General features: G+C 57.7%; 1 protein-coding gene across 2 annotated transcripts in view; it reads right to left on the bottom strand.

Moving 5' to 3' along the window:
* NFASC (neurofascin) overlaps nt 1-20579 on the bottom strand; it is a 211221-nt gene that overhangs the window by 26751 nt on the left and 163891 nt on the right. The window contains exons 13-26 of one of the 2 annotated variants that reach the window (XM_088845132.1): nt 16948-17091; nt 16087-16198; nt 15630-15796; nt 15021-15168; nt 13720-13844; nt 12908-12952; nt 11674-11775; nt 11197-11394; nt 10325-10395; nt 8565-8787; nt 6906-7021; nt 4983-5187; nt 3638-3760; nt 2335-2508 (exon numbers count right to left, since the gene is read on the bottom strand). In XM_088845132.1, coding sequence (XP_088701258.1) covers nt 2335-2508; nt 3638-3760; nt 4983-5187; nt 6906-7021; nt 8565-8787; nt 10325-10395; nt 11197-11394; nt 11674-11775; nt 12908-12952; nt 13720-13844; nt 15021-15168; nt 15630-15796; nt 16087-16198; nt 16948-17091 — 1953 coding nt within the window. The remainder of the gene's footprint in view (nt 1-2334; nt 2509-3637; nt 3761-4982; nt 5188-6905; nt 7022-8564; nt 8788-10324; nt 10396-11196; nt 11395-11673; nt 11776-12907; nt 12953-13719; nt 13845-15020; nt 15169-15629; nt 15797-16086; nt 16199-16947; nt 17092-20579) is intronic. The other variant, XM_055420055.2, reaches the window with a different exon arrangement.

The raw sequence follows: 20579 nt of genomic DNA, 5'->3' as shown, positions 1-20579 counted from the left end.
CTTTGCTTCTATCTCAACTGAAGGACATCTAGGAGGTGGCAGCTGAAGCAGTCCACCTAGAATGCCATGTTCCCATGTCTGTTTTGAAGAGTGTGTCCCTTTCTAGCAGGGCTGATATTTACGAAGGAGCTGGGTGACCTTCGATGGTGCCAGGAATTGAGGGCATAAGACAGAGGTGTATAGGAGGACACCAATCCCAGGCAAAAGGATGTCTCCTTTACCCCAGGGGCAGGCGTTGGGTAGCTGAACCATGCTGGGGTGGAGGGAGATGGAGAATGGGTTTGGTGACCCTCCCCAAACGGTGTCAGCCTGGAAAGCCGGGACCTGTGATGGACAGGAGCGCGGGGCCCTGTCCTGTGTCCTGCTGCCCACTGGACTGCACGAAAGAGGAAACTCAGCTGCGGACTGAGAGCCTAAAAGGAACTCCTGAATCTGCTGCAAAGCCCTTGGCTGAGTGGGGCTGAGAACCCCGCTTTGTTCTCTTGCCCCCAGCACTGAGATCCTTCCCTGCGGCAGTCACCGGAGCTGGGCAGTGGGGCTTTGTTTATCTGATGTTTAGTATTGGTTGGGGCGGGAGAAGGGAGGGAGCAGAGGCTCTCTTTACGTATCTCCTTGTAGAGTAAAGTAGTCAAGAAAGTGCACCATCCCTGGCCTGACCTTTTGTAACAGGCATGTATCAACCACTTACCCAAAGTCACCCAGCCCTAATACACTAAGTACCCAAGAAACTGGAAGAGAGACTAGAGGGGCTCGTGTTGTGTGGCTCACTCCTGGTTTACAGGTGCAGACAGGAACACACACAGCACCGTTAGCCTTCCCCAGGTTCCACCTGGCCCATCGCCCCTCTGCTTTGGTGCTGGCCTGCGGGCCGGGGGAGGGACGCAGGACTGCTTGTGGAGCTCAGCTGGGAGCCTGGAGGGAGGCAGCAGAGGCAGCAGGCCTGGAGGTATGACTGCTCTCCTGGGCTCGGGGTGGGGATGCCCAGGAGGCCCCCCCAGGCCAGGCCAGGCCAGCAGACCTCAGCCTTCTGGGGAAAGTGCTGGACTTGGTAATCTGTGGTCGGCGTCAGAGGTCCCTAACCACATGGCCCCTTCTTTGCAGCCTTCCCTTGTGGACTCAACCCTATCCCCAGACCAGCCACTGCACTTCCGTCACCTAAACACAGCACTGCTCGTGGTGAATCACCGTTGGAGCCTCTTGTGGGTGTCCTTCTTTCTAGACAAGGAGCTCATTAGTTTTTCTATCCCTGGTTTTTGTCACAGTTGTCCGGCACCTCGGGCAGTGGCTGTTGAACAGCCCACGGTGCCTCTGGGGAGGCTGAGCCTCCACCCCCTCTCACAGGGGTTCTGCGGACGGATGCCAGGGCTTCCAGAGCCTCTTCCACCCAGAGAGCTCTCGGACGCCACGAGCAGGGGCGCCGGGCGCCCTCTAGTGGACATCGAGTGTGCACGCAGCTCCGGGCCGGGCGCCCTCTAGTGGACATCGCGTGTGCGCGACGCTCCAGGCCGGGCGCCCTCTAGTGGACATCGCGTGCGTGCGCCGCTCCGGGCCGGGCGCCCTCTAGTGGACGTCGCGTGCGTGCGCCGCTCCGGGCCGGGCGCCCTCTAGTGGGCGTCGCGGGTGTGCGCAGCTCTGGGCCGGGCGCCCTCTAGTGGACATAGCGTGCGTGTGCCGCTCCAGGCCGGGTGCCCTCTAGTGGACATCGTGCGCGCGCGCAGCTCCAGACCGGGCGCTCACGGTGGGAAGACCCCAGAGCCCGGGAGAGGAGCTCACGCGCGCGCGCTCTGGGAAGCTGGTTGGGCAGACGGCTGTTCCCCGGCTCCCTGTCCTCTCCTTGGCCCTTCAGGCCGCCAGGAGGGCTCCGTCTCCTGCCCGACCCAGGACGCCGGCAGTCTGTGTCAGTCACGGCTGGTCCCGGTGCCCCTCAGCGCCAGGCACCCTCAGAGAAGGGGCAGCCCCAGCGCCCTCAGGAGCCACCGCCATCACAGCGCTGCCTCCTCACCTGGCAAACACCTCCCTGCTCTGTGGAGTCCGTGAGCACACTTACTTCCAACGTGCTTTCTCTCTCGTCCCCACAGCTCAGCCACGACCCACACTCTCTTCCCTGAGCAAGCCAAGGCCACGTGGGGACCCAGGTCTGGCTGCGACAGTGTGAAGACGTGTCTTCCGGGCCCATCGCCGGCACCTACCTGTCAGCACGCAGGCTGGCTTCTCCCTCGGGGGCCCGCGGGCCACAGCCCCGCCATCCCAGGAGCCCAGAGGCCAGCTCTGGGTTTCTCTAGGCATCTGCACTCCCCGGGACCATCCGCCCCGCGGCCGCCGCAGTGCACCTACCTTCATTGGGGGGTGCTGGCGACTCCTCCGTGACTGCTTCCCCCGAGCCCACCTGCGTCCTGGCACTGAGGGAAAAGCGGTAGCGCGACACGGGGTCTGCTCTTTGCACCGTGAACTTGGTCTGATTGGGAGAGAAGTTTTCCACTATCTGCTTTCCTACTTTGGTTCCATTAACTGGAGAGAGACAGGTAAGTGGAATTGAACTTTAGCAATGTTGACCATGATGGGTTATATATAAACTGCTGCTGGAAGGAGGAAGCCTTCTCGACTCTGCTGGGAAGGGAACCCATGAAACCTGCTCGCGATCTTAAGGACTCGGCCTGGGAGACGTTTCAAAGGCCGAGTGTTGGGCCACCACTCCTCCCTGGCTCTTCGATGACGCACCAGTGTTAACACTTTCCCACTGATTTCATTATTGCTAGCTCAACACAAGGTTATGTGGCTGATTCTGAAAGATTCAACTTTTAATCCTTGAGCTTTTCCAACAAGGACAAAACTTGAGTTCCTTTTTTCCTTTCAACAGAACTAGGACAAAACCACTAGAGCTTTTCATTGTTAGTGCCGCCTTTGTAAAAGGCCTGTGCACTGTATACCTCAGAGGGGGAAGGTCAGGTGCAGAGATGGATTCAGAATCACATACAAGCACACAGTTGGCTATTAAAATCCTTAATAACACAATGCCTGCCCTTTGAGCCTCACATTAAAGCATAACATCACCTACTTTAGAAGACATTTGCAAGTCTTTCAAATGAATGACACTCCTGTTCCTGCCTGGTGATGCTGAATTCTTTAGGTGAGGTCATCCCAACCCAGGCTCCTGATTGAGCCAATATTCAATACTGAATACTCAATATTTCATGGCAACTCCACAAACAGCTGCTTTACCAAAAATGGCAACTTGTTAAGGTGGCTCCGAGGATCAGTGTTGTGTGGATCCCTATGCATGTACTATATGCCCTAGTGGATGGAAGCTCTGTCAGGTAAGAAACGTTCTGTCCTAGATTTTCAGGAGTTAGAGACGCTAAGATTCCTGAGTCTGGGGGTTGAATCCCTCATCAGACCAGACATCCCCTTTGCCTCACCGGCTGACTGGAAGCCCCCTGAAGGAGAATCTGTGACAGGAGAGTGGGGATTGGGTCTCACTTGCCTCCCATAACCCTACAGGAAGTTTTTTCCCTGCCCCTTGCATCCCTCCACAATGCCCTGTGTACCCAGAGGCTTTCTACCTTGATTCCTTAGGAAAATGGTGAGAATGGGCTTTCTGATTCTCAGATTATCCAAGAAAAAGAAGGGCAGAACGTACAGGCCACGTATTTGAGAGTATATCCAATCAGGATCCCATTGGGGTGTTCTGGATGATCCCATTCCAGGTTGATTGTCTCCAGGTTGGGCTGCCGGACTCGGAAACGCCTGGGGGCACTGGGTACTTGGGGAAGGAGGAGAGAGCGGGGGACATGGGGGAGAGAAAGGGGCGGGTGGGATGAGGAAAACACAAGAAACAAAGCACAAGTATGAAGGCATTGACCTCTGGACAACCCCCGTGCTGGATCGCTGCTAAGCCGGAACCTGGGAGGGCTATGAGGTGGCTAGCGCCCACTGCCTCATCCAGGATGGCATTTCTCCACATCTAGGACAAGCACGGCTCAGACTTGCTTTACACGGGGAAGGAGTCAGTCAAGTTCTCCTTTAAAAATTACCCTGAATACAGCACACATTAGACTCTGATCCCACAAAGAAACCTCTAGGTTGGGCAGAATCATCCTCAGGTAGGAAACCAATTTTAGCCTCTGTTTGGTAACAGAAGCCGGGGTTCTCAATCTTCAGACAAGGATTCCCACCACAGGGCCAAAGTATCAAACCCTGGCCTCTGGGCTGAGAATGCCAGATTCAGGGGTGAGGAGAAAGAAACCCACGTTGGAACATGTGGATGGTGCCAGGAGCAGGAGCAATGGGGAGAGGCTGGTGATGAAAACCAGACAAGGAGGAAGGGATACAGGAATAAAGAAACAAGGGAGAGGAAACAGAGGAGAGGAAAAAGGAGGAGGGGCAGAAGAATGGGGGAATAACGGCTAAGAAGGGAGGGAGGAGAAACAGAAGAGGGCCTGGTCTGAGGGGCCTGGCAGGAAGAGACGCGCGGGGGCCTCCCCAGGTGTCCAGCTCCCAGGACCCGGGTGCCCCCCGAAGGACAGCCTCTAGGTCACAGCGGTGACAGGAAGGAAGGTCCTTGGGGCTGAGGCTGGCGAACCAAGCAGATGCCTCCTGGGAGTCCCGGTGCCTCCTGGGAGTCCCGGTGCCTCCTGGGAGTCCCGGTGCCTCCTGGGAGTCCTGGTGCCTCCTGGGAGTCCCGGTGCCTGGGCTTTCTCAGGATGCTGTGGGCAGCTCCCGCAGTGCCCTTGGGAGTCCGTGTGCCCAGCCTGTCCAGAGTTCCGTCAGCCGCCTCACAGTCTTGTTCTGACAGAACTGCCCGTCAGGGTAGTTGCCCCGGGGACAGCGCCCCATGGGTGGCATCAGCGCTCCGGTCATCCCTCCGTGAGGTCGTGCAGAGGTCAACTTGTGTCATCCACGCAGAGGCGCGCTGGAGGCGCTTGGGGCCACTCGGCCACGCCACCCGCGTCCTGCCCTCCCTGGGGAGCAGCAGCTGGACCTACCTCCTTCTGGGGTGGTGAACTCCTTGGTTTCACTGCGAGGCCCATCGCCTCGCCCATTGACCACAACCATCTCCAGCTTGTAGTTACTGTAGGGGAAGAGGCGGGACACCACACCACGCAGGCGGTCGCCGGGGAAGCCAGCTTGCTGCCTCTTCTGAGACACCCACAGGTTCTTCAGCAAGCTGCTCTCCCTCCAGTAGTAGGCCTTAGGACAGAGGTGGGCTGGTGAGGGCTCGGCCGGGCAGGGCGGGGTTAGTTGTTAGTGGAGGTGCTGGTGGTGACTGGTCTTCCCTTTCCTGGCCATGGGCTCCGAATCGCAAAGGCCCTCAGCAGCCCCATAGACGGCTGTGGGAGGCACCTGATAGTCCCCGATCATTAGCCACTAGCGCGTGGGGACCGATGTCAAACCAAGTAAGTTTTTGTTTTTGATTATTTTCTGAGCCATGTCGTCTCTCTGGGGAACAGGCATGCTGGCCAAACGTACAGCTGAGATGCTCCATCTTGAGACTTATTTCCAAGCCGGGAATAGGTTGCTCGGGGAGTCTGTACCAAAAGCACAAATTCGAGCCAAGGGCCCAGGCATGGAGAGCTCTTTTCTGTGCTCAAAGACCACATCACCTTGAGTTAGATTTAGTATGGTTTAGACTGGCAGCAGACAGGAGCTGAAAAGTAGCAGGTCACCCCCAGAAGTCTGAATACAAGAAAGGGTTGATTTAGTCCTTTAAAATCAAAAGCTTCCTTTTGATATGGTTTAAAAACCTTTAGGATAGTGACATGTCCAAGCCAATGGGAGACCAGGCTGTGGGATGGCAAGAGCTGGGGTGGGATGGGACAGCCTGTGGAAGGTGGTCGTGCCACAGTCAGAAGGCTGTGGCATGGAGTGTGGTAAGCAGTGGAGGGGAAGCCCCAGGTCAGGCTGTCACACCAGCATCACCCAGGGTCTCCAAGGACAAGGTAGGGAGGAAGTCCAGACTTAAGAAGGGGACCCAAAGAGAGCTTTAGCCAAAAACATCTCCAGGCAAGTAGGTTAAGGGTGCAAATTGGGGAAGAGCTCATTCAAGCGTATATATCATCTCACTTTCCTTCCTCAGTCTGCCAAATCCATTTCCCTAGAAGAGACTGACTCCTTCTGTGCCACCATTGTCCATCAGCCAACCCCCGATGACCGCCAAGGCACAGAACCCGTGTTACCCCAGGGCCTCAGCCTCTCCAGGAGTTTCAAATAGAGCAACTCATCAGGGAGAGCCTTGCATACCCTGAGTTTTCTCTCCCTTCCCAGTCAAAGAGAGAGACGTCAGGGAGAGAAGAGGCGGCCAGGTGAAGTCAAAGGCCATAATAACTGGAGTTGGCTGTGACAACAGGGAAGGGTTTGTACCCTTGTAGTAGCTCTTCCGGTTAGTTGGGGCTTCATGAAATCAGATTGGGTGAGGCAAGCAGCCCAGAAGGGCCTGTAGGAGAGGGAAGGGGTGTAGCTCAGCGGTGCCTCAACACTGCCTCTGAAGATACATGTGTGTCCTCATACACGGAGTGCAAGCATAATGTGTTCTGTATGGTCAGTGCAAACCCAGCATCCACCTGCTGAGCAGAATCTCTCAGCACACCTGATGCAGGAGACACCTGGTGTATCTGTATTTTTTCTGAGTGTATTTTGAACAGTTCACTCTAGACATCCTCTTTTTTGTTTTGGCTGTGCTGCATGGCTTACAGGATCTTAGTTTCCCAACCAGGTCAAAGAGCTGAAAGTGTGGAGTCCTAACCCTTGGACAAGCAGGGAATTTCCCAGACATCATCATCTTAAACCAACTCTGGATCCAACAACTATCCCAAAGACCCCTTCCAAACATCTCATGTACCGCGTCTGCTACCCCCTCGCCCTGTTAGGGAGCTGCATGGTTAGACGGGGCCTGCAGCTGGCTTCCTCACTCGATATTCTCTGAGCTGGCCCTGGACCGTGTCGGAGTAGACGCGGTTCCACTGAAGGCTGATGGCGGTGCTGTTCAGGACTCGGATTTTAACATCTGTGGGTGCAGCCCTGGGATCTGCAATGTGTTGGGACAGAGAGCTGGTTATGCAGGTGGGGCTGCCCGACTCCAGAGTCCCCTCCGACTCGCTTGCCCTCTGCCAGCTTGCGCTTTCAGCCCACTCTGGACACTGGGCACTCCCTCCAGGCCGAGTGGCACGATGGCACTACACTGTGGCTGGCCTCCTGGTGGCTTACCAACCTTGCTGTTTCCCCTCTAACCCTGTCCTCACACTGGAAATAGTCCCCCTTGAGTGGCATTTGTTTCTTGCTACCCCGCAGGAAACACTGTCCGCAGACTAAAGATGCCCTAACCTAGTTCAGGAAGACTCTGATCCTGTGACTACCTGCAGAGGGAGGGCCACTGCCCCCATAACTGACTCTCTCCCCTGTTTTTTCTACTCTGCCACAACAGTGGTTCTGCCCTATCCCCTCTAACGTATTGGCCGCGGGGTACATAGATACGATGGAAACGGTGGGGTGGTTCGTGAATCCATGGCTAGATGCTGCCTTTTCCATACTTACCCTCCAGAAGTCCCCACTGCCTTCTGTCTGGAAGTGTCTGCCACCATGGAAATGAGGAGCAGGATGGACAGAGGGCCTGCTGATCCCCGCTCCCTATTTCCCGAGGGGATCCAATCCACAATCACCTCCAGGGAAGTGGGCATGCGGCTTGACCCTCACTTCCTCCTAGCTCACTGTCGTGAACCCCACTGGCCCTGCTCAAGACCCCAGCACTGGCCCCCGTGAATCCACTCTTCCCCAAGACTCTCCTCCCTCCTTCCTTCGGGTCAGCCCACCCACCTCCATGGTTTCTTCTCGGATCAGACCCAGATCCACCAGGATATGGATTACCCTGACCAGGAGGGGCGTCACTAACCATCCTGCCTTGCTCAGCAGCCTGCAGGACTGCTGTGCTGGGGACAGAGAGGCCCCCACTGTCTGGAGAGCCAGATACACACTTCTACACATATCCCAGAATCATGTTGCTTTATCCAGTGACAGCCTCCAAAGAACTCCTCTTTTTATGCCCAGTGTTGCAGTGGCTGGCCTGGAGCATTCGGTCTGGGGAGCTGTGGACTTCAGTCCCTCCAGGATTCCCCTGGGGAGCCCAGGGAGGAGTCTGGCCTGGCCCTGCTTCCTGTGGAGGTGTTTAGTTACGGCCTTTGGGTCAGACGGTCCTTGGGGCTAGCAAGGCCTGCCAGTAAGATATCGACCACAAACCTGGGTTCTGTTCTCAAGCCTGGAATGTGCATCGTGCAATACGGGCCGGGGTTTCCCTTGCAGGACCCCGGTTTTCATGTTCATAACGTCAGAGTACTGGGCTAGGTGACGACGTTCACCAGCTCTAACTGGGGTTCAGATGACACCATCTCTGCTGCCGGCAGGCCTGGGGCCTGTCTGCTCTAGGTCACTGCAGGAAACCCCTCTTTGCTGGTAACTGGCTGTCCTCCGGGATGCTCTTAGAAGACCCAGGGCCCACGCCAAGGTTCCTGGTCTGTGGGGGTGGCCTGGGCAGCCCGGCTCTGCGGGCCCGGGGTGGAGGGAGGGCGGGTACTCACAATCTTCTCCAGAGTAACCGATGACGGTGTCCGGCTCAGGGCCCTTCCCAAAGTCGTTTTCAGCCTGGACTCGGATCTCGTAGGGCACATAGACGGGGGTCTGCCCCACCACGTAGCGGGAGCCCCACACCGTGACATTGTTCCAGGTCTCGCGGGTCTCTCTCCGCCGCCACTTGACGATGTAGCGCAGGTTGGGGCCGAAGGCGGAGGTGGCGTTCATGGGCTGAGCCGGGAGAGACAGCAAGAGTGGCGAGGGCGCTGGCGAGGAGCCCGGGCCACCCCGGCTCGCCCTCTTCCCACAGCAGGCCCCTGTCCCCAGCCTGCCCAACCGTGGCCAGCCCCTGGCAGAGCTGGGGTGAGCCTGCCCCCCACTCTGAGTCCCCCGGGAGCCCGGAGTCCTGTGAAGCCGGCAGCACGCAGATCCTCCACCCAGGCCCCAGGCCCTCTGACCTCACAGCTGCCCCCTCGGCAGCCGCACAGGCAGTAAAAGCATTACTGTCAGCAGGACTCTGTCCAGTGATGGAGCAACCAGCAGCAAAGTGTGCACGGTGATGTGCCAAGCCTCCAGAGTCAGAGCAGAGCGGGTTCCGGTTTAGTCATGGGACGCTGCTGCCGGTGAACCACACTTCCCAACTCTAGTCCCAGCGAATCCGTGCCTACCTGCCCTGCCTTCTCAAAAGGCTGGAGCTGGGAGCGGGCGTGACTCTGTCTTTGCTCCCCAAGGGCTGGTCCAGGAACCCGTTCCCTGGCGCCTGCAATACGGAGCTGAACCACTTCTTGGCAGCTCCTAAAGATGAGCCCTGGAGTCTTAGGTCTGGGCTCAGCCCAACTGCCAAGGCTGCTGTGAGACCAGGCCCTCGGCAGACAGTGATGGTCGTGATCCTAAACTCTGCATCCGTCTATTTCCATTATGCACAGCAACAGCACAAAAACGTTAAAATTTCAGTGGCTGGGACTTCTCTGGTGGCACAGTGGATAGGAATCCCAGACATGCCGTGGAGCGACTAAGCCCATGCACCACAGTTACTAAAGCCCATGCGCCCTGAAGCCCGTGCTCCATAACGAGAGAAGCCCCCACACCACAGCTGGAGGGCAGCCCCTTCTCTCCGCAGCTAGAGAAAGCCCTCGCGCAGCAACGGAGACCCAGAGCAACAAAAATAAAAAGTTTCCAGTGGCTGAATTTGCATCTCAGACTTAGAAGCAATCTGGAAAAAAAAAACCCACGTCATTTGGAGGCCACATATCCCAGTTTGGGTTTGGAAAATGTGGTCAGGTGAGCCAAGATGGAAAATGAGTTTTTCAATCCTGGGCTGGCGGTCAACTTTGGAGTCCCTCTGCCCATCCTGGATGTACAGACGGCTGCCACTGGAGGCCCACCGCGAGGCTGGTATCTCTCCACGTTCAACAGTCTCCAGTGAGAGGAGCTCGGAACTCACCGAAGCGAGCTCCCGGTGTTTAGGCTACATCTTTTCTGGGGACTAATCTAAATCCCTCCGTCTCCTAAAGATGTGCTTTGGTTTTGTGGGACTCTGCTTTTGCCAGAATGACAGTGTCTGTTTCCTCAGTCACCTCTGCTCCTGTCCTAAGCCTTGCTCTTAGACGCTCTGCTGTTTGATTTCTTGATGCTCGATGCAAAGGGTGGCCCTCACACCAGGCAGGTCATCTAAGCCACCCTACAGTCTGGGGGTCCCAGGGGTGTACAGGGCGAGGGCCCCCAGACTGCCAGGCAAGCATCGTGGGTGGGCTGGAGGGGCTCTCACCGTCCACGTGATCTCCATGTTGTTCTTCCTGGTCCCCTCTCCCTTCACATCAGAGGGGTTGGACTCGGGGGCTGGAACCCAAATGGAGACAAAGTTCAGACCCAGGGTACACATCACAGGACACAGTAAACAGCCTCTCCTCCCCAGCCGACTGGCCCCTTCTGTGCTCGTCTCTGCATTTCTCAACACACTCCGTCCCCTACGCAGCTGAGCTTGCTCAGCCACTGTGTTGTACGTACGATGTGCCTTCCTAGCTGAGACTTAAACCCCCAAAGGAGGGATAGTTTCTTCGGAGTTTTAATTGACAAGATAGCATTTATTATAAGGCTTTCCACACTTTAAATGATCAATAGAGCCAACTCAGTGTGGATTATCCCCTTTGTGGATTATCTACTAAGTGTGTTTAATACCAACTTGGTTTATCCTGGCATTCAACATTTTGGGGGAGCATCTTTCACCCTCAATGAGCCAGTCTGATTTCAGAAATCTAAGCGTTTCATTACCCAAGTATGTTAAGAAACCTGATGCAGCATGAGATTATATGTATCTACTGCCAGTCTTCACAGCTCTTCCCTTTAAAGCAGGTCATCAAGAATTATTCATAACTATTATTAATAAGTAATAATAAAAATGACAGTTAACATTTATTGTGTGCTTACTACATGCACATTACATTAAGGACCTGAATTGTATTTTCAAACAATTATATTTTCACAACAGTCCCGTAACAGAGATGGTGTAATTATTCCCTGTTTCACAGATGAGGAAGCCTGGAGTAACTTGCCTAGATTCATGTGGCTGGGGACCCAGGGAACTTAGTCTGTACTCAGGTGCCTGGCTGCAGCACCCGCCGTGAGCCCTCAAGCACTCACCTGCTCCACTGGTTCGGTAGCGCTCAGACGGGAGGCTGGGGTGGCTGCTGCCCACCTCGTTGATGGCGATGACCCGGAACTGGTAGTTGACGTAGGGCGACAGCTGGAGCACAGCTGAGTTGACACTGCCCGGGAACTTGGAATGGTCGTGCCAGACCCCTGGCTGGAACTGGTCTTCTTCAAACTGGACAATGTAGTCTGAGGAGGCAAGGAAGTCGGGACTGTCTGGGGAGCTGAGTCAGTGAGTTCTTTCCCAAGGTGTGCCCTCGGGGTTCCCAGCAGTATTGACAGCCTCCCGTGGGGAGACAGAAGCACATGAACTCTTCCCAAACACAGAATGGGAGACAGACCATGGCCTCCATCCTGTCCACAGCCCAGGGCACACGCCAAGTGAGGAGGCGGCGGGGCAGAAGCCAGGGCCGGGCCGGCCGCTGGGCTGCAACCCTCTCTCCTGGTTGGCGCGGGCCCGTGGCTGACCTGTGATGGGGCTGTTGTTGTCGTCCCCTGGGATCCAGGTCAGCCTCACGCTTCTCTCGGCCAGGTCGGTGAGCTCCAGGTCCCGGGGTCGGTCTGGTCGTCCTGGCGGCAGAGGGAGGGGCCTCTGGAGTCAGAGCCGGCCCGGGCTGCGCGGGCCCCAGCCCCGGCCACCATCCCGCAGACAGGACCCGGGTGGGCTGAGCTCACCCCCGCAAGGAGGAACCCCAGCCTGTGGCGGAGGGTCAGTCCAGGGGCTTCCCCTGCCTTCAGCGTTCAAGGAAGGACAAAAAGGAAAGACCCCCAAAGTCCACCAGCCCCCAAAGAATATCAAGGGGTGCAGGGCGCAGTGAGAGTTGGGGCCAACCCACCCCAATCTGTGGGTGTTCTTGGAGCGGAAGCATTTGGGAAAGGGCCACAGCTTTAGGAAAGAAGTATGGGGCTTCTGTCTGTAATTATCCTCCACTCTGGGTGCTGAGGCTCTGCAGGGGCCGGAGCCCAGGAGAGTGTTTGGAGAGCTTGCAGGGCAGAGCAGTTAGGGGGATGGGGGAGCGGGACAAACACAGAGGCCCAGGCCACGGAGGAGAGCACAGCTCCGTCTAGAAGCGCCCATGATGGACAGCAGGACAGAGGCCCACAGCAAGGGAGAGTGCAACACCTCTGGGGGCTCCAGTCTCACTGGATTTCTTCAGTGGGTGTGAGTGCCCTCCTGGCCTAGGGAGAAAGCCGTCTGGCCACTGACTGGTGAGGGCAGGCATGTTTCTTTTCTCCCATCCTGGCTCCCTGAACTAGCTATTTCCACATTTCGGCTGGTAACGGGAAGGATCTGAAAGGTGAATCTCAGCAGCCACATTCACGTGCTGCACACATGTGCATATGGACTGAATGGCTGTATAACAGCAGATCTGGAGAGGCTGCCAAAATGATGGGCCTACGGATGACTGGAAGCAAATGTCCCAAGACCACGTGGAGAACAGGCCGCCCCAGGGGCGTGGTGGACGTGGCCAGAGGTAAGGGGTGGGAGGAACCACAACTCAGTCTGCCAAAGGGGCGGGACTAGAAGGGCTCAGGGAGGGGAAAGGGCCCCCTGAGAGGGGTCAGACTTGGCAGCGGTGGGGCGAGCTGCCCCCTCCCTTGTGCATAGCACTCCTCTCCTACAGGGCCTTCCTCCTCCTACGCGCCACCCTCCCAGACACCTCCAGTGCTTGGCGTGAGTCCTGGGGTTAGTACGAATTACCTTTGGGAAGGGCAGCCAAACGGTTAGTTGGAGTGGCCTGATCAGCTGCAAAGGTAAGATGGGTTATCCAGGTTAGCAGGTTATCTAGGGATAAAGGTGCTCTAAGGGTGGGATCAGGAGGCCAGGCTTGAACAGCAGCCCCTGCTCGGCCTCAACCCCCACCCCGTGGAGGGTCCCCGGCCCTCATAAAGGCCTTCCCGTGCTCTCTCTGCCAGGGGCGGGCACGCAGTCTGCTGCTGTCCTGGTGCAGGCACTGTGTCTGGGCCCACCATTTCCTGGGATGGCGCAGGGACGCACCGAGAAACAGCAGAGGTGAAGAGAGGATACGCTCCCCTAGGGGGGAGACCACACCCTCGGGTTTGGGATGGCTTCCTATTTAGTCCAGCTGGGGGGCGAGTCATCGGGAGTGCCTGGCACCCTGTGAAAACCCTCCAGGAAAGGCGGGCAGAGAATAAAGCAGCAGCAGGTGTTGAAAGCCAAACACAGAGCTGGCTTGTTTCAAGGATGGGCAGATTTAATTGACTTAGTGGTTTAGAGTCAGCTGTAAAGTTGGTAAAAACGACCGCAAGAACCCCTGTCCATCCCTCTCTCCTCTGGCACCGTTCAGTTAAGGAGTGAGGCAAGTTAGCGATTCCATTCAGGAGGTAAGGCATCCAGTACAGCCTGCTCTGAGAAAAGCAGATTCCTAACCCTCAGACCCGAAGACGAGAGGACCCCCACGCCCGGCTGGCTGGCTGACTGCGGGCACTGCCCTCTGAGCCACCCCCACCCCTCTGGACGCGGGGAAGCGGGGTGGGGGCAGCGGCGGGTACCTAGCACAGTCAGGTGCGCTTTGGCCAGGTCTTGGTCCAGCTCAGTGCTGGCTACGCACGTGTAGCTGCCCTGGTCCCGCTCGGCCACGCCGAAGATGGTCAGAGAGCCCTCCTCCTTCTTCATTCTGCAGAGGACCCGGGAGGGTTGGAGGAAGGTGGAGGGGAGACAGTGAGGTGGGGAGGAGGCGGGGGGCGGGCGCCGCCTGTCTGCCTTCCCCCTGGGACAGGGACAGTAGGCCAGAGCCTCCTGGGCACTGGGGCTCATCGCAGTGCTGTGGGAGGGGCAGGGACTGCCTGTCACCCTGAGCACTCGTGGAGCTTGATGGAGGAGACGGAACATGGGCGGTGCTAGAGCAGCCCCCTCCATATTCAACATGCTCGAATCCCCCAGGGTCCGCTGCGCTCCCCTCCTGAATTAGGGTGCAGCTGGGCCCACCCCTGAAGGCAGGTCTTCTCAAGCTTCCAGCTCTGTCCTCAACTGAGAGTGATGCCTGTGCTCAGCCAAGTGCCCTGGGCTCCCCTGAACTGTCCCCACAGAGGGAAGAGGGAACCCAGGAGCTGGGTGTCAGCAAACCTGTGCCCACTGGAGGGTTATGCCCCTCCAGGAAACCAGATGATTAGCAGACCCAGCTGGTACCCATGTGCACCCTGCCCCGAGACCGAAGCTGGTACAGAAGACAGCCCAGGGGGAGACTCAGATGAACGTTCTCAGCCCCAGCTGCATATTCTCAACACCTGGGGGACTTTACACACCATCTACAGCCTGGGCTCGCCCTCAACTCCAGTCAGATCCAAATCTGGCCGAGGGAGAGGACAGGCGTGGGCCCAGGGTGCAGTAAGGGTGAGCCAACTAACCACAGGGTCAGAGCCTGCTCGGTGGCCCTGCCCTCTGCCGGGGGACGCGGCACTGCCAGCTGGACTGAAAGGAGGTGGGGTGTCTGGCCTGGAGGCCAAAGAGGAGCAAGGAGGGGCCAAAGGACAGAAGAGAGAGGCGGTGAGAGAGGAGAGGAAGGGGGGAAGGGGGGAGGAGAGAAAGGAGGGGAGGAGAGGAAGGGGGGAGGAGGGGGAGGGGGAGGAAAGGAAGGAGGGGATGGGGGAGGAGAGAAAGGAGGGGAGGAGAGAAGAGCAGGATGCTGAGCGGAGAGCGGCAGGCACTGGAGGGGGTCTCCCCTGAGGGGTCCAGAACCCTCTCTGGCGGTTCTGCAGGGACACGGGAGCCCCAGGTGCGTCCACGCATCACCATGAGCAAGGGAGAAGGCAGGGCCCCAGAGAGCAGCAGGCAGGCAGGCAGGAGCCGAGACCTGTTGCTGATGTACAGCGGCTCGTCGTCCTTCAGCCAGGAGACCGCGAGCTTCAGGGAGGCGTCGTGCTTCACGCGGCACTCCAGCTGCACTGTGGTGCCTCTCCTGGCGACCTGGTCCTCGGGCATCCGGTAGATCCTCGTGGGGTCTGTGGAGAAGCGCCTGAGCTCGAGCTCCTCTCTGCCACCCCCACCCCCGAGCGGCCACGGGGTGACATGCACAACCAGCTGGCACGGACCGCGGAGGGTGGCAGAAATAGGGTTCAGTTAGGTGAATGGGTTGGGGAGGCCTGGAATAGGAGATTCCCCAATGGAAATAACGCCCAGGTCCTGTCTCGCTGGCTCAGGAACACAGGACGTAGTTTCTGGGGCGGTGGTGGGGAGCTGGTGTGGGGAGCAGGCTTCCCTGCCTAGGGCAGGTAATGACTCAGTGCGTGCAGCACCCAGGCCAGCGGGGGCCCTGAGGGAGGTCCCACTAAGGATTAAACATTAAAAGGGTGGTGCGTTTTCAAAGTGACACACACGGATAACTTTGAGGAAATGGCACCCTCAAAGTTTAAAGTGCCCTCCCCCAACCCACTGCGCCCTCTCTAGCAACCCTCTCCTTTACCTTTGACCTCGAGGCGGACCTGGTTCTCTGCTTTGCCCAGGATGTTGGTGGCGACACAGGTGTAGATGCCCTGGTCCTCCTTTCGGATCATCTTGATTTCCAGACTGCCATTCTCGTAGACATGGTAGTTGCCACCATCCAGGTTGCTTCCTTGTCCATTCTTAAACCTCACGACACAGCAGCAGGACACAGCATGCTGAGAAAGGACCAGCCCGGGGGAGGGACCCCAAACCGTGGGTCCCCCCACCCATGGCTGGCCTTGGCAAGCCTGGCCTCAGTTTCCCTCTTTGCACAATAAGAGGCCTGACCCAGATGCTCTGCAGCTTCGTCTCAGCTTCCACCCTTTGCGGCTCCCGGACTTGCTATACCCCTCTCATGGGCCAAATGCGATGAGCGAGGTGAGACAGATGCCCCTACAGATGCCCCTGTGGGGGAAGCCTGGCCTCTCGGAACTTACCATCGGAGCGTGGGGATGGGGGACCCAAAGAACGGGCAGTCCAGCCGGGTCCGGTTGTACAGGATCACCCTGATGAGCTGGTTCCGGGGCGACAGCATCCGAGGCGGCACGTCTGTAACCCAAGAGACCTAACCCTGACCTTGGGCGGGGGTCTGCCTTCCTCTGCGACCCCAGAGACCTAACCCGGACCTTGGGCACGGGTCTGCCTTCCTCTGCGACCCCAGAGACCTAACCCGGACCTTGGGCGCGGGTCTGCCTTCCGCCCCCTCCTTGGGGACCAGTCTTATCTCTATGTGCCTTCTCCATGGGGCAGCTTTCTAAATACCAGCGTGACTTCCCCCATCAACCTCCCTCCCAGATCGGGTGAGGGGGGAGGAAGCTTATCCATCTGCACCTGGTCTATATCCAGTCCCACTTTTGCAGAGGATGCCCCCAGCCTTCCAGCAGCTCTGTAGCCGCCTCTCCACAGCCCCAAGGCTTCTCCTAGTGGCACCTGCCCACTGCCCTCTGCCTACTCCAGGAGGGCCACAAACACACTCAGGGTAGTTCCTACCCTGAAGCCATGAGAACCCAGGGGAGAGTCAACAGGGACACACCAAGAAGGTGAGACGGTCCCTCCTCCTGTCAGGGGAGGAAGGGGGCTGAGACTGGCCTCTCAGCTCTCCGTTCGTCCCGAGTGGAAGGAACCGTCCGCACACCCAGCTCCGCGGATTTTAAGTCCTCCATCACCCCTCCTCATTTCATCCTGGGTCTCCACACTTCCCCACGCTGCTGCCCTTCTGCCCCCAGCCTGACCGGGAGCCCACACTCCGAGCGGGGCCCGGGAGGGTCCCCGGTGCCAGCGGGGAGGGGCGCACTCACCCAGCACGCTGACGAAGGCGTTGGCCAGCAGGTAGCCATGCTCATTGGAGGTGTTGCACTGGTACACAGCCCGGCTGCTGATCTGCGTGTCACGGAAGATGATGGTGTCCCCGGCCACCTCACGGTTGGGGTTGGGAGGTGCCGCTACAGACAGGAAGGTGCTCCTCGTAAGATGGGGAGGGCAGGCGGAGGGCGTTTGGGACTCGGGCCAGGGCTCCCTGGTAGGACTGAGCCTACCAGAGCTTATTTCTCAATCCATCCAATGGGAACAGGAATCCTGGTCAAAGCTACGTGGCAGCTGTGGTTTGAATTCTAACCACACTACCCACCAGTCCTATTGGCTCTAACGCTTCGGCCTCCTTGTCTGGGGATAACATATCACCCTGTGGCATTTCTATAAGGATGACTGGAGAGTCTATGCATGTCATTAGAAGAGGGCTGAGGAGTGTGGTTGGAGGGCTGACTGGGTGCTGTTATAATTTTAACCCAATGTGCATATACTCAAAAGTGTTTTGAAAAGCACGAAGCAATACACAACTAGGTGGGACCTACCATCCTCCGAGCAGGGCACTCTGCAGACGTCCACAAAGCGAAACCTGGAGGCAGATGCCTGCTGAAACTTGGTGAGTCCCTGCATTTGCCAAAGTGACCTGGCCTTCCCAAGACACATGCGCCTGAGAGGACACCCCTGCTGCAGCTCTCCTGGCCCCGCTGGCTGCGGGTGCAGAGAGCGGAGGCTGGGGAGTCGCTTCAGGCACATCCGACTCTTCGCAACCCTCTGGACCATAGCCCGCCAGGCTCCTCCGTCCACGGGATGTTCCAGGCAAGAATACTGGAGTGGGTGCCACGCCCTCCTCCAGGGGATCTTCCTGACCCAGGGATCGAACCCGCATCTCTTATGTCTCCTGAACTGGCAGGGGGGTTCTTTACCAGCAGCGCTACATGGGAACCCTGAATCACTCTAGGAGTTGGGGCAAATCAGTAATTCCTCCGGGCCTCACTTCCTTCACCTGTCAAGTAGGGAAGCATTTCTTCCATCTTCACCTTCTCTGAGGAAGGGTAGGATAAGACAGCAAGAATGAGATAATGAGCGGTACAAATAAAAGTTTTCCAGAAATGTAAAGAATCTACACTTTTCTCATCTTTCACCACCATGAGGTGCCTTTCCTCTGTAAGGTTTTGGGCCTGGGCCAGATGACTTGGCTTGTGTGATCTATGACCTCACCCAGGATCACTCAGACCTTCCACAGGCGTTGGCAGAGGGGACCCAGGGCCCAGCCCCACAGGCGCCACCCCACAGACAGCAGGTCTGAGCGCGGAGATGCGGAATCAGCCAGTGAGCAAAGCCGATGTCAGCATTCTCATCCTTCTTCCGGCGTCTCAGCAAAAAGGCACAAGGGAAGCAACGCCAGCAACTTTACGTCTCCTCGCCTGGCAAGGCGACCAGTATTTCTCCCAGTCACTCCTTTGAATGACGGGGGACCTCACCAGGGCCAGGGCTCAGCTGCAAATCCCGGGCTCTGCATTTCTTTAATGGTGCTGTGGCGTTTAGCGCCTCTGTGTGCCTTATCCCCAAAGTGCCACCAGGTCAGGGAGAAGGGCAGAGGACAAGCCAAGTCAGTCAGTGGCTTGTATGCAGGGAGAGGCTATTTCCCAGGATCACTAGACGCTCAGTACAACAGGGCAGGTTGAGGCGTTGTCACAGCAGCCCCCAGCTCCCCCAGTCCCGGGTCATGTGACCTCATTTCCTCATCTTCAATGTCTGAGGTTAACGAGGTAGGAGGGATGCTCAGTGCCCGGCACACAATAAATGTCTAGAAAGGTGCATTCACGTCCTCTCCTCTGCCTGTCTCCCACCTTTCCACCTGCTTTCCCCGCTGTTGCTCACGAGTGAGGCTCTGAGCTTTTGCCATCTAAGTTCTGTCCCATCTAGGTGATAATACAGTTTGTATTTGCTCTGACCCTTTAGAGAAAGGATGGACAGGACATTTAAAATGTAAAGCAGGGCTTCCCTGTAGTTGAGAGTGGTAAAGAATCCACCTGCCAACGCAGAAGACACAGGTTCGCTCGTGGCCCGGGAAGATCCCACAAGCCACGGAGCACCTAAGCCCGAGTGGCAAACTATTGAGCCTGTGCCCTGGAGCCTGGGGGCTGCAACCACTGAGCCTGCGCCCAGAGTCGGAGGTCCACAAGCAGAGGACACTGCAGTGAGAGGTCCACACCCCGCAACTGGAGAGGGGCTCCCGCTCAGCACAGTCAGACAGGAGCCGCCACTCACCACAGCTAGAGAGGAGCCCCACTAATCACAGCCAGAGAGGAGCCCCACTCACCAAAGCCAGAGAGGGGCCCTCGCTCACCACAGCTAGAGACGAGTCCCACTAATCACAGCCAGAAAGGAGCCCCACTAATCACAGCCAGAGAGGAGCCCCACTAATCACAGCCAGACAGGAGCCCCCGCTCACCACAGCCAGACAGGAGCCCCACTAATCAGAGCCAGACAGGAGCCCCCACTCACCACAGTCAGAGAGGAGTCCCACTAATCACAGCCAGACAGGAGCCCCACTAATCACAGCCAGACAGGGGCCCCCACTCACCACAGCCAGACAGGGGCCCCCGCTCACCACAGCCAGAGAGGGGCCCCCGCTCACCACAGCCAGAGAGGAGCCCCACTAATCACAGCCAGACAGGAGCCCCCGCTCACCACAGCCAGAGAGGAGCCCCACTAATCACAGCCAGACAGGAGCCCCCACTAATCACAACAAGACAGGAGCCCCCGCTCACCACAACAGGAGAGGAGCCCCCACTCACCACAGCCAGAGAGGAGCCCCACTAATCACAGCCAGAGAGGAGCCCCCACTAATCACAGCCAGAGAGGGCCCCCCGCTCACCACAGCCAGACAGGAGCCCCACTAATCAGAGCCAGACAGGAGCCCCCACTCACCACAGTCAGAGAGGAGCCCCACTAATCACAGCCAGACAGGAGCCCCACTAATCACAGCCAGACAGGGGCCCCCACTCACCACAGCCAGAGAGGAGCCCCACTAATCACACCCAGATAGGAGCCCCCGCTCACCACAGCCAGAGAGGGGCCCCCACTCACCACAGCCAGACAGGAGCCCCCACTCACCACAGCCAGACAGGAGCCCCACTCACCACAGTTAGAGAGGAGCCCCACTAATCACAGCCAGACAGGAGCCCCCGCTCACCACAGTCAGAAAGGAGCCCCACTAATCACAACCAGACAGAAGCCCCACTAATCAAAGCCAGACAGGGGCCCCCGCTCACCACAGCCAGACAGGAGCCCCCACTCACCACAGCCAGAGAGGAGCCCCACTAATCACAGCCAGACAGGAGCCCCACTAATCACAGCCAGACAGGAGCCCCCGCTCACCACAGCCAGAGAGTTCAGTTCAGTTCACTTCAGTCGCTCAGTCGTGTCCGACTCTCCGCGACCCCATGAATCACAGCACGCCAGGCCTCCCTGAACATCACCAACTCCCGGAGTTCACTCAAACTCATGTCCACAGAGTCGGTGATGCCATCCAGCCATCTCATTCTCTGTCGTCCCCTTCTCCTCCCGCTCCCAACCTTTCCCAGCATCAGAGTCTTTTCCAGTAAGTCAACTTGACGCA

The sequence above is a fragment of the Moschus berezovskii genome, chromosome 17 (genome assembly GCF_049115385.1).
Source record: "Moschus berezovskii isolate FMDL1 chromosome 17, NW_MosBer_1.0, whole genome shotgun sequence".
Classification (NCBI taxonomy): Eukaryota; Metazoa; Chordata; class Mammalia; order Artiodactyla; family Moschidae; genus Moschus; species Moschus berezovskii.
Note: the sequence above shows the minus strand (reverse complement) of the source record. Positions and strands in the feature narration are given on the sequence as shown.